The 16,364-nt window shown below is 40.4% G+C and overlaps 1 protein-coding gene across 1 annotated transcript in view; it reads left to right on the top strand.

The window, feature by feature from the left end:
• Positions 1-16,364, top strand: part of Cdc20b (cell division cycle 20B) — a 40,985-nt gene that overhangs the window by 11,737 nt on the left and 12,884 nt on the right. Inside the window, 5 exon segments of the mRNA XM_028783343.1 lie at positions 1,721-1,854; positions 4,998-5,091; positions 11,459-11,572; positions 14,899-15,094; positions 16,159-16,281. Of these exon segments, the coding sequence (XP_028639176.1) occupies positions 1,721-1,854; positions 4,998-5,091; positions 11,459-11,572; positions 14,899-15,094; positions 16,159-16,281 (661 nt within the window).

The raw sequence follows: 16,364 nt of genomic DNA, 5'->3' as shown, positions 1-16,364 counted from the left end.
GCACATTCTCATAGAAGCAGGAAGAGGGGGGATGGGATAGGGGGTTCCTGGGTGCAGCGGGGGGGGAGAGATGTGGTAAGGGGATAACATCTGAAATATAAATAAAATATCCAATAAAAAATAAAAAGGCCCCATGCAACATGATCTCCTGCCTTTCAACCTTTCTCGTTTCTGTTCTCTCTCCTTTCCCCTCCCTTTCCTTACTTTCCATTTCTTTCTTCTTCTTCTTCTTCTTCTTCTTCTTCTTCTTCTTCTTCTTCTTCTTCTTCTTCTTCTTCTTCTTCTTCTTCCTCTCTCTCTCTCTCTCTCTCTCTCTCTCTCTCTCTCTCTCTCAATCTCTCTCTCTCTCTGGTGTACCATGTACTTATGGTATGCATATGGAGGTCAGAGGACAACTCTGTGGAATTGCTTCTCTTCTTCCACCTTTATGTGGGTTCTAGGGATTGGACTTAGGTGGTCAGGCTTTCCTGACAAGTATATTCATCCATAAAGCCATATGGCTGGCTTTAATCATAGCTTTCCCTTTTCCTTTGAATATCTGAGACCTAGCCTTTTCTTTACAAAAAAGATTGGCACACATTGAAAGGTCAAGTTTTTCTGGTCCAGATGATATATATGGTGGATATTTAGTTTTTGATATATATTGTAGATATGTAATCTTTGAGGTTGGTTTGACAGGTACTTCTTTGAAGTGAAAAGCTTGGTGAAGGGCTTTCTCAATTTGATAGAATATATTTTAGTTTCATTTCTGCTATTTGACAATACTCTGGCAAAAGAACCACTTAGTAGAGGAGGAATTTATTTGACTTACAGTTCCAGGTTACACTCCATCATTTCAGATAAGTGAAGGCAGGGACCTGAGGCATGTAGTGACATCACATCCAAGAGCAGAGAGGGAATAAATGCACGCATGCATTCATGCCTACTTGCTCGTTTTCTTGTGCTTGGCTCCATTTCTTTACTAAAATACAGTTCAAAATCCCCTGCATAGGGAATGTGTTACCCACAGTGGGCTAGGCATTCCCACACCAATTAACTTAAGTAAGATAGTCTTCTATAGGCACACCACAGGCCAACTAATGCAGACAAGTCCCCACTCTCTTCCTGGGTGATTCTAGACTTGACAAGTTGACAACTAAAGCTAAACCATCACAGAAAACATGAAAAATACGGATGTAAATAACATTGACTTCTGTTTTCTTAGAATGTACTGTACTGTTGCTATCTCCAAATACGTTTAAGACATCTTTCTGTAACAGGAAGGAAGACAAAGTGATGCCCTAAGAACCATGTAGTGAAGACCAATAAGTGGTAACGCAAACATCCTACAGTGATGAGCGGGATGATCTTAGCTTGACAAGATGCTCCTTGCAGCATTTTTACCTATTCTGAAATTCTGTTTTAGTGTTTTTGCAGCTTCTGCTGGAGATGGAATCAGGCCTTTAACTCTGGCATTTGTTCTGGCTCTAGAGGCCACTGAGGCCACTGAGGTAGTTTCTTGCATGAGCCCAGTGCTTTAAGTAAGGCTCTTGTCCATTTCCCTTTCTTTTTCCAATAATTTTGTCAGAGAATTCAGGCCTTCACCTTCTAATCTACTGAGAAAGATGCCGTGGCCAACAGGTCAGTAATTCAAGGGACTACATTATTTATTTATTTATTTATTTATTTATTTATTTATTTATTTATTTTAAAAAATCAAAGCTAAATGTCTTTCTTGCAGGATTCCACAACAAAGATTCACTGAAAACCCCAGGTAAAGGAAGTTCTGAAGTGAATAACTCCACTCTTCGGTTTTGCAAGACACCTCTTGCAGGGGACAGAGACTGGAAGGAAAATGTTGCCACCAAAAGCCAGGTAGGCAGAGAGAGAAGACAGAAAAGCTCAGAAAACCAAATTTTGAATATAAGGTGTGTGTGGTGGGCAGTGCCTATGTGCCATCAGGAACCAGTAAGAAAGGACAGAACAAATGAGGGACATGAACAGAGGCACTTAACAAAAGATCCCCCATAGGACAAGAGGAAGATAGAAGCTATGCTCTAGACCAGTGGGTCTCAGCCTGAGGGGCATGACTCTTTTGGGGGGGGCGAAAAACCCTTTCACAGAGTTGAATATCATATATCCTACATAGCAGATATTGACATTGAAATGAATAACAATAGTGAAATTATAAAGTAACAAAAAGAGAGTTTATGGTTGGGGGTCACCACAACATGAGAAACTATATTGAAGTGTTTCAGCATTAGGAAGGTTGAGAACCACTGCTCTAGAAGATTTGTAAATGAATATTTTTCAGTAAGCCTTTGCAGTTGTTTGTGTGTTGAGTTTCTTCTTTTGGATCTCTTCTTATGATTTTAAGATCCCAGGAGTTCACTCTAGGTCTTTTGTGCACACTACATGCCAGTAACATGTTTTTAGGTTTACCAAGTTCAGTGACTAGCTTCTGAAGGAAGCACTGTTTTACCCCAAAGGCTTTAAACTAGGGAAGCCACAAGAGTACACTTCAGTCAAGACTATTCATCTAGTGTGTGTCTCTTTCTGTGCTTAGTGTACGTGCTGTGCAAGAAGAAAGAACATACTGTGAGTATAAATTCTAACTACTTGATCTCATATGACCCAGGAAGCAAGTACACAAAACATGTCTTTCATTCATGCTTTCTTGTTGAGTGTGATCCACCCAAAGGGATGGGTGTTGGTCAAAGTCAGGGAGTTCTATGAACTCCTTAGGGGTGCTGCTGGGCCTCATGCCTGGGCTAACTTGTTAACACTACTGTCTTCTCACCTTCTACTGATAATTAGACTGTCACTGCCCAGCCCCTTAGGACTTTTCTGCCCCCTTATCCATACTGTTAGCAGTAATGTTGATGGCTCTGTGGACACACAACGGATTTGGCAAGTCATCTCTTGAAGCTGTTGTTAAACAGAAGCCCAGTGTCACTGAAGAATCTGGGAGAGGATCATGGAAATAGTGGTACCACATGGTAGTGAGCATCTGTTGTCATGGTTAGGTGGTAGGCAGATAGTGTTCAGAGTGGTGAAGACAGTGCAGCAGGAAGTGTGTGTCATCTTTCTATGATCTGCTGGAGGTGTTGCCACAACAAGAGCCTGAGTAGTTGTTGAAACTTCTAGAACTCACACTAGTTGGGCTGGTCCTAAGTCACTACTATATTATATTCACTAAATATAATATAGATTCCACATAAGAAGGGAACTCATGGGTACCAAGAAGGGAAACATGTGCTAGACAAATCCTTTTTCAGCTCTGGGATTATATGGGTTTTGAAGAAATGAGTTGATAAAGTCTATTACATCTGAGACACCGCGTTGAGCTCCTGACCAGGAGGATGTGTTAGGGATGCCGGCTTATATCAGTGGTTCTTAGCTGAGGACTATTTTATGTCCCACAACATATTTGGTGGTGTTTTCCACTGTCATAACTCTGGGGAAGGGCATTATAGTGGGTGCAGGCCAGCTATGCTGTAAACACACTGAAGCATAAGACAGGCCCCAAACAAGATAGAGCTACCTGCATTGAAATACCAATAGTGCAGGGGTTGAGAAACTGCTTTGCAGTCACTTGTTTTATCTTGAATACACACAAAAGCCATGACTCGTTGGATGGCAAGGTTATCTTTTGATAAACTGAGGAGGGAGTGCATTTGATGCACTGTCTTCAATAATGGGTCAATGTCACATCAAGGAAAGATGTCAAAGCACTTCCTTCTTATTATTTAACCACGAGTGAACTCAGATTTGAATTCTCCACTCACCATCCCTGTGTTTTCCACCCATCTTGTCTGTCTGTTATATGACTGAATTTGTGCCTGCCTGCCTGCCTGCCTGTCTGCCTGCTTGCCTGTCTGTCTGTCTTTATGAATGTCTGAATGTGTGTCTCTAGCAAAGGTTTTCCTTTTTTTCCTTATTGAACAGTACAGAACATATCTCATTGGGAAGGAATGTAGATGCTGAACAGAAATCTTTAACAGAGTTTCATAACTGACCCTGATAACAAACAGTACTACAAACTTTATCTACCAAACAATATCTGTATGTTGCAACCAATACTTATGGTGGATATTAATTTTATAAGGCTGTTTTAAGACTCTATTTGTTGTTTCCAGAAAATAATTATTGTAACACACACACATTTCTCTGGGTCAGGGGTATGGAAGAGTACTATCTCACTTAAGATTAGAGTTATACATTAGATCAGGTTGTCAAAGTTGATTACATGGGAAACCCAAGGCAAGTAAGGTTAACTGTTACACTGTTCTCTTAAAGGGAGGTTAAACAAACAGGCTGAGCACACAGTAGGTTAGCAGTCTTAAGTGGTTTCAAGGTGCATTAGTAACTCTGGCTGTGAGGTCCAACAAAAGTTTCAGTCTCTTAGAATATAAGCGATATTTCCGTCACATCACATTGTCGCAGTGGAGGAAATAAAAATATTAAAGCAAGCTTATAAAGAGAATTATTTCTGGGCTGTGGAGAACAAAAAGGAATCTTCTCTGCTTTACTTACTTGTCTTTAGATATTTTGAAGATGTCAATCCATACTTTTCTTTGCATTTATTTTTAAATTTTCTACCTATTTTTGATCCAAGTTGGGCAAAAAGATATCAGAAGAATATTCTATGTACTGTCTCAATAAAACAGCAATTGTCTTTTTGTGTTTATGGAAAGTTAGAGAATTTTCTTAAGCTCTTTGAAGTTGGATATTCCCATTTCTCATGAGTAAAGGTGCTATTGGCTTGAGATAGGACTGTTTATTTAGTCAGTGTTTGGCCTGGAAGAATAAAGAAAGGCTTTTAGTTTAGCTTAGTAATGCCTGCTATATGGGGTTGCTGAGGTTAAAAATAATCTGTAAGATTCTCACACTGGTCATCACACTGTGAGAGCTTTGACCTCTCTAGTGAACGCTCAGCTGCAGTGTTCCCATCCATCACACCTGAGATGCACTTGTGTGCTCCTAAAGACGTGTTCTTTTGGTGCATTTGTTTCCAGAAATGCCCAAACCAGCTATTTTCAACCCAGAAGGGAGTTCAGCAAATCGATGGGAAAATGTGTCTCTGCGAGGAGTCTCAGTGTGTCTGGACAGGTATGCGGCAGAGACTCCCATTGTCTGTTGTTCTAGCTGTCCTTCGTCCCTTTCTCGTTCATTCCTTCTCTACCTTAAAATGTTATCTATAGTCTTTAGACTAAGTCAGCATCATTATACAATTTGGATAACTCCCATAATTCTCTGCTCTGGCCACCTTCACTCCTAAGTCAGATTTTCTAGAGGTTATCATTCTTAGTTCTCCCTTCAGTACTCGCTATGCTTTCCTCTGTAACATTGGTAGATGGCCATTCCTTATGAATCTAGACTTTATGGGAACCCTTGAACAGAACTCAGGTCCCCTCTTGCCTCATTGATTCTTTGGTTTCTGGATGTGCTTCCATTACACTTTGCAACACCAAGCCAGACTCACTAGTCAGTGTCCACATTGTGTCATCATATAACCGTATTCACCGTAGGCAGCCTCCGCCTCTAGTCGGACTCTGTTTCACCTGCTGGCCTTTCTGTTTTTATTTAACACGTCTACAAAGCTGTGTATTGAGATCCATTGAGATCCAGGTTGCTTCTCACTACTGATAACGTGACCATGCATTTGCTGACTCCACTCCCCTTTTTGGTGTTCCTCTGACAATCTGAAGGACAGGCTGCTCAGTTGGCCAGCTGCAGAGCTATAATCCTGGGACTCCTCTCTCTCTGACACTAGATCTACTATTTCTGTAAATCTCAATGACACTCACATTTGAGCCATAGTTTGACTGGCTGTAAATCTCAGTTTTACTCAGCATTATGGACACTGTGTTTCCCAGCTCTCGTGTGTTGAGAAGGGTCATCCTGTTCTGACATCTTGTATTCTGTATGCCACCCGAATTCCCCTCTGGCCACTGTGAACAGCGTCTCCTATCACCAGTGTTTTGGAATTTCAGAGTGATAAATCTTGGCATTAACACTCATCTACATTTCATTGTATGTTAAAAGGCAACATTTGGTGGGCTGGCTCCAGCCATGTAGGAAAGGATATGGCAAGCAAATGTGTTTTCTGGTCATGACCCACTGTTCTGCATAGCTATAACGGGTGTGCTCTGTGAGGCAGGAACCCCAGAGACTTTATCTCAGTATTGTTTCTTACTGCTTATATGCTTTTCCTGCCACTATTACATAGTCTAATGGTTCCTGGGCATCAGCACTCACTATTGGACAAATTTCCTGCAGATCAGTATGAAGATGCGTTTTCACATAATAATGCTGTTTAAATGAGTTAATGACTAAAGAATTTCTGATTTGATTAAAATAATTTTAGAAAGAAAGTTTAAGGAGATAGTTTTAGTTGTTTGGCCAGAAAGATGCAATAAAGTTAGAATCAAGAATAAATGTGTCCCTCCTCATAGAATAGTAAGTAAAGGCTGCCTAATAAGGAATGCAATGAGCATTCATAAATTACACTAAGAAGAGAAACAGGCTTGGGACAGATTTGTGATAGAGGAAAAACATTCATTCTAGGTCATGTCCAAGGATGATGCCACAGGTGTGCACTATGATAAAGCAAGGCCCTGTTAAACTGTTGCTTTGAACTTATAATGAGCTTAAGAATGAAACATTTCTTTTTAGCTTATTATCAACATCCTTTTGTAACTCCCATTTCTGTAACATTTTATCTATGAGGTAACTTTATAAAGAACTTTTGTCTAAGAAGTTATAAAAAGGCTGAGAGAAAAAAATATTGTGGCTGTTGGGGCTCTGCTCCATCCACCAAATGTGTATATATGTATATGTGTATGTGTGTATGTGTATATGTATATATGTCTATCTTACACACACACACACACACACACACACACACACACACACACACACATATATATATATATATATATATATATATATATATATATATATGCATGTGAACATACGAAATTGATGAAACTGGTGGTTGGGCCTGGCTGAGCATGTGTGTGTGTGTGCGTTGTGTGCGCGTGTATGGGCATACGAACATGCATGCTCACACATGATTTTCTTTCCTTTTTATTCTCACAGATCCCTAAACAGTTGAAAGAGTTCAGTGATTCTTGGCAGGCATTCTTGATTGCCCTAGTGCTGTTCCCTCAAATCACCTACTGCTATCGGCAAAGTGGGGCAGGGGCTGTCGGCTGCCATACCTCAATGCAGTGGTCCTTTACATACACTAAAATTCTCCAGTTATTCTTCCTTAATTTCTTCATTTTTGTTTCTTTTACCTCTTTCTATTTTAGACTAATTATTGATACTTCTGGATTGGTTTTCCTATCTTCTTTTTCTTCTCTGTTCTATTTTTTAAAAATTTTTTGTTTGTTTTTAATCTCTTCTCTGGAAAATTACTTACCATTTTTGTTATTAAAATTTAAATTTGGCTATCTCAGTTTAAAATTTTTTTGAGACAAGCTTTCACTATGTTGTCAGGCCAGTGTCAAACTCTCTATGTAGCACAGGCTGATTTTCAATTCACAATCTTCCTGCTTCTGCCTTCTGAGTACTGAGGTACAGGCCATGTTCCGCCACTTAGGGCACCCTAATTTTAATTTTTAAAGGATAATTTCTTTACAAAATTCTTTTTCTTATGTTATTTGTGGTCAGCTATTATTAACCCTTTGTTTACCATCCAGAAAAATCTTGTAGTCTGCTTTCTAGTGCTGAATTCATTTTTTCCTTTTCTTCTTCTTCTTCTTCTTCTTCTTCTTCTTCTTCTTCTTCTTCTTCTTCTTCTTCTTCTTCTTCTTTTTCTTCCTCCTTCCTCCCTCCCTCTCTCTCTCTCTCTCTCTCTCTCTCTCTCTCTCTCTCTCTCTCTGAATAGGGTTTCTCTGAGTAGCCCTGGCTGTCCTGGAACCCACTCTGTGGATCAGACTGGCCTTGAACTCAAAGATCCACCTGCCTCTCTCTGCTTCCTGAGTGCTGGGATTAAAGACATGTGCTATCACTGCCTGGCCTGAAGTATTTTTTACTCTTTATCCACTTCTGCAACTTTTAAGTGTGCCAGCTGGGTCCAAAACGAGGATGGGGTGGGGGTTGGAGGTGGATCAGAGTGACTCTGCAGCTCAGTCAGGTAATGCTGTGGACGGTTCCAAAAACTTCTTAGAGCAGGCCACGTTTAGAACACACGAAATGTTTGTCTCCAAGCTCCCCACACATTCTCCTCTCTACCTTCTCTCTGACGTGCTATGTCATCCGTGCTGTGTCATCCCTAGCACTGTTAGCGAGGACAGTAGACGTGAGGACCTCAGATACAAATGTGGAGAGATAGAGATAGAGATAGAGATAGAGATAGAGATAGAGATAGAGATAGAGATAGAGATAGAGATGAGATAGATAGAGATAGAGATAGAGATAGAGATAGAGATAGAGATAGAGATAGAGATAGAGATAGAGATAGAGATAGAGAGAGAGAGAGAGAGAGCCTCGCTTCTGAAGAGGAACACTTCTGTTTCTGTGCTCTTAATTTTTCATTAAAATTCTGAAAGTTTTAGGCATTGTATAAAAAACTCACAGAAACACAACTTCATTTTCTAGACCTTCCTACGTGTTTAGTTTTTAAGCCTAGATTTCCTGGTGATAAAAGGGGGTGTGGGCGGGGAATAGAGTTAGATATGTAAAAATGAGCACATAGTTCAGGTTTTGAACACGGGGGCGGGGGTTTGCTCTAGAAGTAGACTTGTTGATGGAAGGAGGAATTATCCTTTTTTTTTTTTTGAATAATAAATTGAAAGCAGAGTGAGCCGGGCGGTGGTGGCGCACGCCTTTAATCCCAGCACTTGGGAGGCAGAGGCAGAGGCAGGCGGATTTCTGAGTTCGAGGCCAGCAAGATCAACAGAGTGAGTTCCAGGACAGTCAGGGCTACACAGAGAAACCCTGTCTTGAAAAAAAAAAAAAAAGCAGAGTGAAGTATCTGGAGGATGTCCTGCCTCAGCAACCCTCTGCTTCCTTCTCCAGTCATTTTGAAGTTCTGCTTGTGGCGGGGCCCCAGACCTCTCACACTCTCGACGAATTCTCTAGCTCAGTCCCCTCATTCACTCATCTGAGCAGCAGTAACTGTATTCTAAGATGCTATTTGATCAGCTTAAGACAAAATCCTTGAGACTTTTCACTCTAATGCTTTAGATAATATATAAACTATATCATAACTTATGTATAAAACACTTTTATAAGGCATAAAATTCAAATACAATTTGTGGGAATTGATTTTCTCTTTCCACCATGTTCATTTTGTAGATTGAATTCAGGTTGTCAGGATTGGTGGCTAGGACCTTTATCTTCTGAGCCATCTTGATAGGGTATGTTCAGGCTTTAAAGTCTCTTTGAAAAATCAACAATCCTTTATCAAATGTGGAAAATGTTGCTTCTCAGCTCTTGATCATATCTTACAGAACAGAAGTGTAAATCTTACCGAAGTCCGGTGTCATGAGTTTTGTTCTTGGTGTTCTGTCTAAAAAGTAACCACAAACCCCGAGTTCATCCAGGATTTCTCCTATGCCGTTTTCTAGGAGAGTGATGGTTGTGGTCTGTGATCCACTTTGAACTAATGTTTGTGAAAAACACGAGGTCTGTGTGTAGATTCAGTTTTTCATGTATGGAATCCAGTGGTTGCAGAAGCGGTTGAAGGATTCTCTTTCTTCACCACGCTGCTGCTGTTCCTTCCTCGGTAACCAGAGGAGGGCGTTAGTGTTTCCAGGCTTTCCATCCAATGCTGTCAGGCTTGTTGGGTCTTCTGTCAGAGTCACGTGGTCCCCGTTACTGCAGCTTGTTGTAAGTCTTGGAGGTGGGTAATGTTGGCCATGCCGCTTTCTTATCCTTTAGCAAGTGTTGACTGCTTTTGCTCTTTGTGTCTCCATATGGCTTAGAATTACTTTATCGCTATCTATAAAATAGCTTGCCGAGTTTGACTGTGATTGCATTGACTCTGTTGCTCAAATAGGGAGGAATTGGAAGGAGGACATAATGAGTGTCTGTAATGTTTTATGTGCAAAACCTTTCTGCACAGATAAACCTTTCTGCACAGATAGATATTCTTTTTTTTTCTTTCACCAAAGTTTTAAATGTATTTTTCATATACAAACTTTTTAAAAGATTTATTTTATGTATGTGAGTACACTGTAGCTCTCTTCAGACACACCAGAAGAGGCCATCAGATTCCATTACAGATGGCTGAACTCAGGACCTCCGGAAGAGCAGTCAGTGCTCTTAACCACTGAGTTATCTTCCCAGCCACTCATATACACATTTTACATGCATTTTTTTCTTTTTGAGATTTATGCTTGAACATTCAAATTCTGGCTTAATAATATAAATACTATTTATTTTCAATTTTAAATTCCAGTTGATGGCATATAAGAATGCAATAGACTTTCATGTTAACTCTATATTCTACAACTTTAGTAGAATCACCTATCACTTATTAGTTATAAGAACTTTGTTATTGTTCTTCTTATTGGTTGATTGATTGTGTGTGTGTGTGTGTGCACTGTTGGGGCTTGAGTGCAAGTCCTTTTACATGCTAGACAAGCCCCCTATATGAAGCTACATCATCCTAATCTCAGTTATTAATGTGTTGAGTATTGATTTTGTTAAAAAAAAATTATAACCTTTTCTAAGAAGGCCTGAATGTTTTCAGTCACTTGCAGTTCTGACAGTTGCAGGTGTTGATAGTGAACCCCAGGGCAGGCATATGAGTAACAACTGGCTTTCTTGGTATAGTGCTGTGAGCTTCTGAACTTTTATCAGAAACCATTTAGTCACAGAGACCACAAGTCACTTGTTATCTTGTTTCCTGTTGAGTTTTATGTCATTATCAGTTTACTCTTGCATTGAGGGCTAGAGATGAGAAGATAGTGGCCAGTGGTTTAGACTTGGTGGGGCTTTTGATGAAAACTTAGAACAAATGACAGAGGCATGGGCCCAAATAGTCAGGGATAAAATTAGCCAAAAGTAGTAGTTCTAGTACAGTATGGTAAAAGAAAAGGTTAAGATCGGTAAATCAACAACTACTTATGAACAAAGACAGGAGAAGACTTAGGTCTTCTAGGTGAGCATGGCTGGGATGGATATGCAGACATACAAAATTCACTTTCTTTTTAAAATCTCAAAGGACAAAATGAATTTTCAAGTTCGATAGTGTACCCTGTGTATCCCTCATGAGACCTTTGTCTGTGTTTATGTCTGTCGTGTATGTACTCTTTGTTGAAAAGTGCCACCAAATAAGTTTTAACTCTTATTCAAAGTCCACACTGAACCCTTCTGTATTTTCTTTCCTCCTGTCTTCTTTGTATCACAGTTTGATCAGAGGGTCTACTTTCTTTCTCGATCTGTAATCTCTTACTACCCATGGGAGAAATACTGTATCTGGGGGATCTTAGAGGTGTGAAGAACTGTTTGCTTCCTGCAGGCTATAGAGATAGAGCCAGAGATTAATTCTATCTTAGGAGATTCAGCAGTGTCCGCCATTTCATATGCCAACCGGAGGTGAAGACTCATCTCAATGGTCTTCGAAATGACCACTGTAAGTCACTGCTTAGACCACCAGTTCAGCAGCTGAAATAACAACATGCAGCCAATGCTCTGACATAGACCTGAAGTCTGCTTCCAGAAGAGCTAGATGGCCTATATGTTTTCTGTCCACACAACGTACTATGTAACAGTAAATACAACTGGCATGTTTTGGATATTACTTTAATTTTTAGGAATGGCTATTGTTGGTGGTAGCATATGAGTATTGCTTCTCCCTAATACATTTTTGTTTTATTAAGTCAGAGTGAACTAGACTGATGTTGACCTACTCTTACACATGGATTTTAAACGTGAATATGTTCAATCAGTAAAACAGTCACATTTGGTGTGTTAAGTGCCTGTCATAATTTATTTTGGAAGACAGTGCTGATTCACACAGAGCAGGCTGCCAGTATGCCGATGTAGAACGTAACTAGTGAGTTATAGATCTCAGTGAGATCAGAAATGCTCTAGTGATATCCAGACTGAAGCTGCATCATCGCAGATGGGTCAGACTCGTAAGGGTCGAGGGACGATGAGAACACTGCTGATGAGGCATGAGCAAAGGCAGTGTGCTGAGAATTACTGATAACGTAGCGAAGTCTGTAGCTGAGCCACTGGGAGGTGATGCAGGTCGTGAAGAAATTCAGGACTCAGGTGTAGAAATTTAATTTGGAATTTGCTGACTAAGAGAAATTTAAGAAGAATGAAGACTGTTTACACTGTGTGTGTATCATAAAATATAGAAAACAAAGAATCAAGAATGAATTTAGTGTTGTTACAAGTTTGTGAAGCAGAGGAAGACGGTTTGTGGAGAGAAAACTGCTTCAAATTCCTCATGAAATAAGTTGGCGTGATGGAGGAGCTTTGGCAGACCAGTGACAGTCAAGTTAGAGGGCAGAATAAAGTATGAACTGGCATGTACGGTGGATGATTAGGTTGAGAGCAAGGGTCAGCTCCCCTGGCAAGGGAGGGAAACACCCACAAAGAGGAATGGGCAGAGGGTGTAGTTCTCCATCAGCACATGCTCAGAGCTCTTTCCCCCGGAGAATTTATTGTCATGACCAATTAGGGTGCTCTGTAAGCTTCTGTATGTTTACAGGCGTCTCCTTCTTAGGTTGGGGAAATTTTCTTTTATGACTTTGTTGAAAATATTTTTTCTGGGCCTTGGAGCTCGGAATCATCTCCTTCTATTCCTATTATTTTTAGGTTAGGTCTTTTCATAGTGTCCCAGATTTCTTGCATGTTTTCTGTCAGGAACTTTTTAGATTTAACATTTTCTTTGATTAATCTACCAATTTCTTCAATCGTGTCTTCCTTCATGCCTGAGATTTTTTTCTTCCAGCTCCTGCATTCTGTTGGTGATGCTTGTGTCTGTGGTTCCTGTAGTCCCTAGGTTTTCCATCTCCAGGAATCCCTCAGTTTGTGCTTTCTTTATTGTTTCTATTTCCATTTTCAGATTTTGAACAGTTTTATTCACTTCTTTCATCTGATTGTATTTTCCCATATTTCTTTAAGTGATTTATTTATTTCCCCTTTAAAGGCCTCTGTCATCTTTGTAAGATTGGATTTAAGGCCATTTTCTTGTGCTTTGGCTCTGTTGGGATATCCAGGGCTTGCTGTAGTAGGATAGCTGAGTTTGGTGGTGCCATATTACCCTGGCTCTTGTTGATTGTGTTCTCATGCTGGCCTTTAGCCATCTGGTTGTCCCTGATGTTGGCTGGATGTGGACAGCGTGCAGGCCACCTTTCTTCCCTCAACAGTAAAACTTATCAAAAGATGTTTATTTTGACCTTATCTGTCTTTTTCCTGGCTGTCTGGAGCAAGGGGAGGGGTAGAGAGATAGGAGGAAGAGAGGATACACTACATAGAGGGGATCTCAGGGGACCCCATGGAAAAACATCTGAAGCAAAGAGAGCCGGTTCAGTATTAAAATACAAGTATCTTGGGACTTTTGTCTGGGAGGTAGCCAGATTAGTGTAGAGGATTAGAACAGATTGATAACTTCTCAGTTATTGTGCTACAAAGCTTATCAAATGAGTCTTATAGTTTGTCTCATTTATTTGGAAGATAGCTGGGTGTCTCGAGCAGGCTACTCTTATCTGTCATGAGCAGGCTATGGATAAGGGGTTAGAATCCCCCACAGGAAGAGGAGCGACAAATCCTGCTCCACTCAGGGATCGTATACTGGATTTGACTGTGAGATCATCAGCTCCTCGAGAGGGAAGAGAGAGTAAGCCAAGAGACAGAGGTTTTGTGATTCAGTTATTCTTTAATGATAATGCACAGCAAGCAATATATTATCAGAAATGCTAAGGTTATTGCTACAACAAGATATTGCCACATTTCCTATGTATTACCTCTAACAACATGCACAATGAACACAAATAATATGTTGCTAATTACCAAAGAAATAAGCATAGCAATAAATGCATCATTCATTCATGGATTATACGACCTGAGTCCTTAAGTTGGTTTTGGGTTTCAGATCCGGAGTCTGGATAAGGCGGGGTCAGGCTGTGGCTTCTAGATAATTTGACCTCTGTAGGGTGCTTGAAGAAGCTGGAGGCATTGGTCTGTCGGTTAACTCCTTGATGACTGGGTGCCTAGGAGGCTTTGTCCTGAGGATCACGTTGGTCAGTCATGGCTACAAGTGTGAATGAAGTGCTCTGGACGGGCTCCTCTTTTATGTTGGATTTGGCGTTACTGGTGACGTGTACAGCAGATAACCACTCGTGTCTGGTTATCACCGGGCTCTGACCATTTCCAGACGTGTCTTTACAAGTACCAGACATGTCTTTACAAGTACCAGACTAGTCTCTACAAGTTTCCTATTACAAAATGGAATTGGTGCTGTTTAAGGGCCTGCTCCTTACACTGGGATAGACAAGAAACTGCTACTCATACAATTGCTTTAACACTTAACTTGTTTTTTTTTTTTTTTGTAGAAATGATGGCGGTATTTCCCATATAGATTTGACAGGTCCATATTTTTATAAAAATTATGTGGCATTAATTTTTAGAGCTCTATTAGGTAAGATGCGTCTGTATTCACCATGGTGGATCAACATACTAAGTAAAAAAAAAAAGATATTCTTACACAGGTTTTTTGAGCATAGATGCTTAACATTGCTCATTAGACTGAGTCTTGAACCAGAGTCTGTTTCAGTTTTTAAACTTTGAACTTTCAATGATCTGATTTGGTTCAGGACTTCATTTGGCATCAGTTCACAGCAAAGGTATTGCTGCTCTCTCTCTCCCTTCCTTTTAAAGCTGTTAATTTGAAAATATTTCCATTTGGATGCACGATCATGCTGATTTCGGTTTGTTTCCTCATAAATCTCAATATCCTGGACCGGAATTCTCAAAATCTCATCGCTATAGCCCTTGGATCCTCTGTATACATCTGGGATGAGCAAAACCACAGTTGGAAGGAAAACATAGACTTAGGTGTCTCTTGTCATTATGTGTCGTCTGTGTTCTGGATGAGAGAGGGATCATGCCTGGCTGTTGGCACCAGCGAGGGAGAAGTGCAGGTCCTCTGCGCAGTTACTAGATAACTTTCAGCATATCAGTAGAGAGGAATGAGGTTAAGTGAGGTCTGTGGAGCTACAGGAAGCAAGGGAACACAAATAGTTTTCTTTCAAATGATATTTCTTGGAGACTTAAAGGTACCTTCTTTCATTTCCCAAACAATCTTCCTGTTATATTTCATTAAAAAAATCTTTCTAATTCAACTTGGAATTACAAAGCCTCTAGTTTGGGAACCCAGAAGAGAGGAATATGCTTATTCTGATGTTGTTCACCTGAAGCTGTGCTAGGCGTAGAGAGATGTAAGATGACTTTTATTTCCCCATAGGCTGCCTGAGATGACCAAGTGTCTGTCAGTCTAATTCCTCAGGTCACCATCACTGTGACTGCTTTTTAGCAGCCTAAAGAGTGCTGCCCAAGGGCTAGGTAACCTTGGAGGCCGGGCTACATCATGATGCTGTCTTATTCCACAGTTAGTCTTCCTCCTTTGCGGCACACTGTCTTCTGTACCAGGCAAGAATGGAGTCTCAGGAGCAAACTGAGTTCTGACTCTCCCACGTGTTCATGCACCCTCATTTTATCCACACAGACGAATACAAATGCTGTGGACCTCAGAGCATCGTAGAGCATTTTGGAATAAGACTATACAACTGGTATATTACATACAAATAATTCCCAAGCTCCAAAAAGCAAAACCCTTCTTATTCCTGAAGTTTTGGATGAGAAATACTCAACAGGTATCTTTGTTGGAATTGTAGGTTGATCATGATATTTCCCAGGGGCTAGAAGCTCAATAATGGTTCTCAATGCTTGGCTGCACATTAAATTCATTTCAGGTGCTTCACAATCAACACCACAACCTGCTGACATGGAACAATATTCTTCCCAGGGCCCCAGCATGCAGTCAGGGCAGGACAGTCATTAGAGTTAGTAGTACTGCGTTTTCTTAGTTTATAACACACTGCCTGTATCTAATTATTTGCTCTGAGGTCTTTGAGAACATGGCAAGCTGAGAAGAAGACAATGTTATGGACTCTCTTGGTTGTTGTTGTTGTTGTTGTTGTTCCGATTATGGGATGTGATCACTAAAAAGCAGCTGAGAAACATGCTTGGCCATTTGTCAGTAGTTGGAGCCTTGAGCTGGAATCACTGCACCTCAGCAGGTAAACAGATCAGATTTGAACTGACGGTGTCTTTTTCACAAGTGAGTTATGGGAGCTCACTGATCATAACCATAACCATAACCATAACCATAACCATAACCATAACCATAA

Source organism: Grammomys surdaster, unplaced genomic scaffold, assembly GCF_004785775.1.
Source record: "Grammomys surdaster isolate TR1022 unplaced genomic scaffold, NIH_TR_1.0 99, whole genome shotgun sequence".
NCBI classification, from domain to species: Eukaryota; Metazoa; Chordata; class Mammalia; order Rodentia; family Muridae; genus Grammomys; species Grammomys surdaster.
This window is presented reverse-complemented; position numbering and strand designations above follow the sequence as displayed.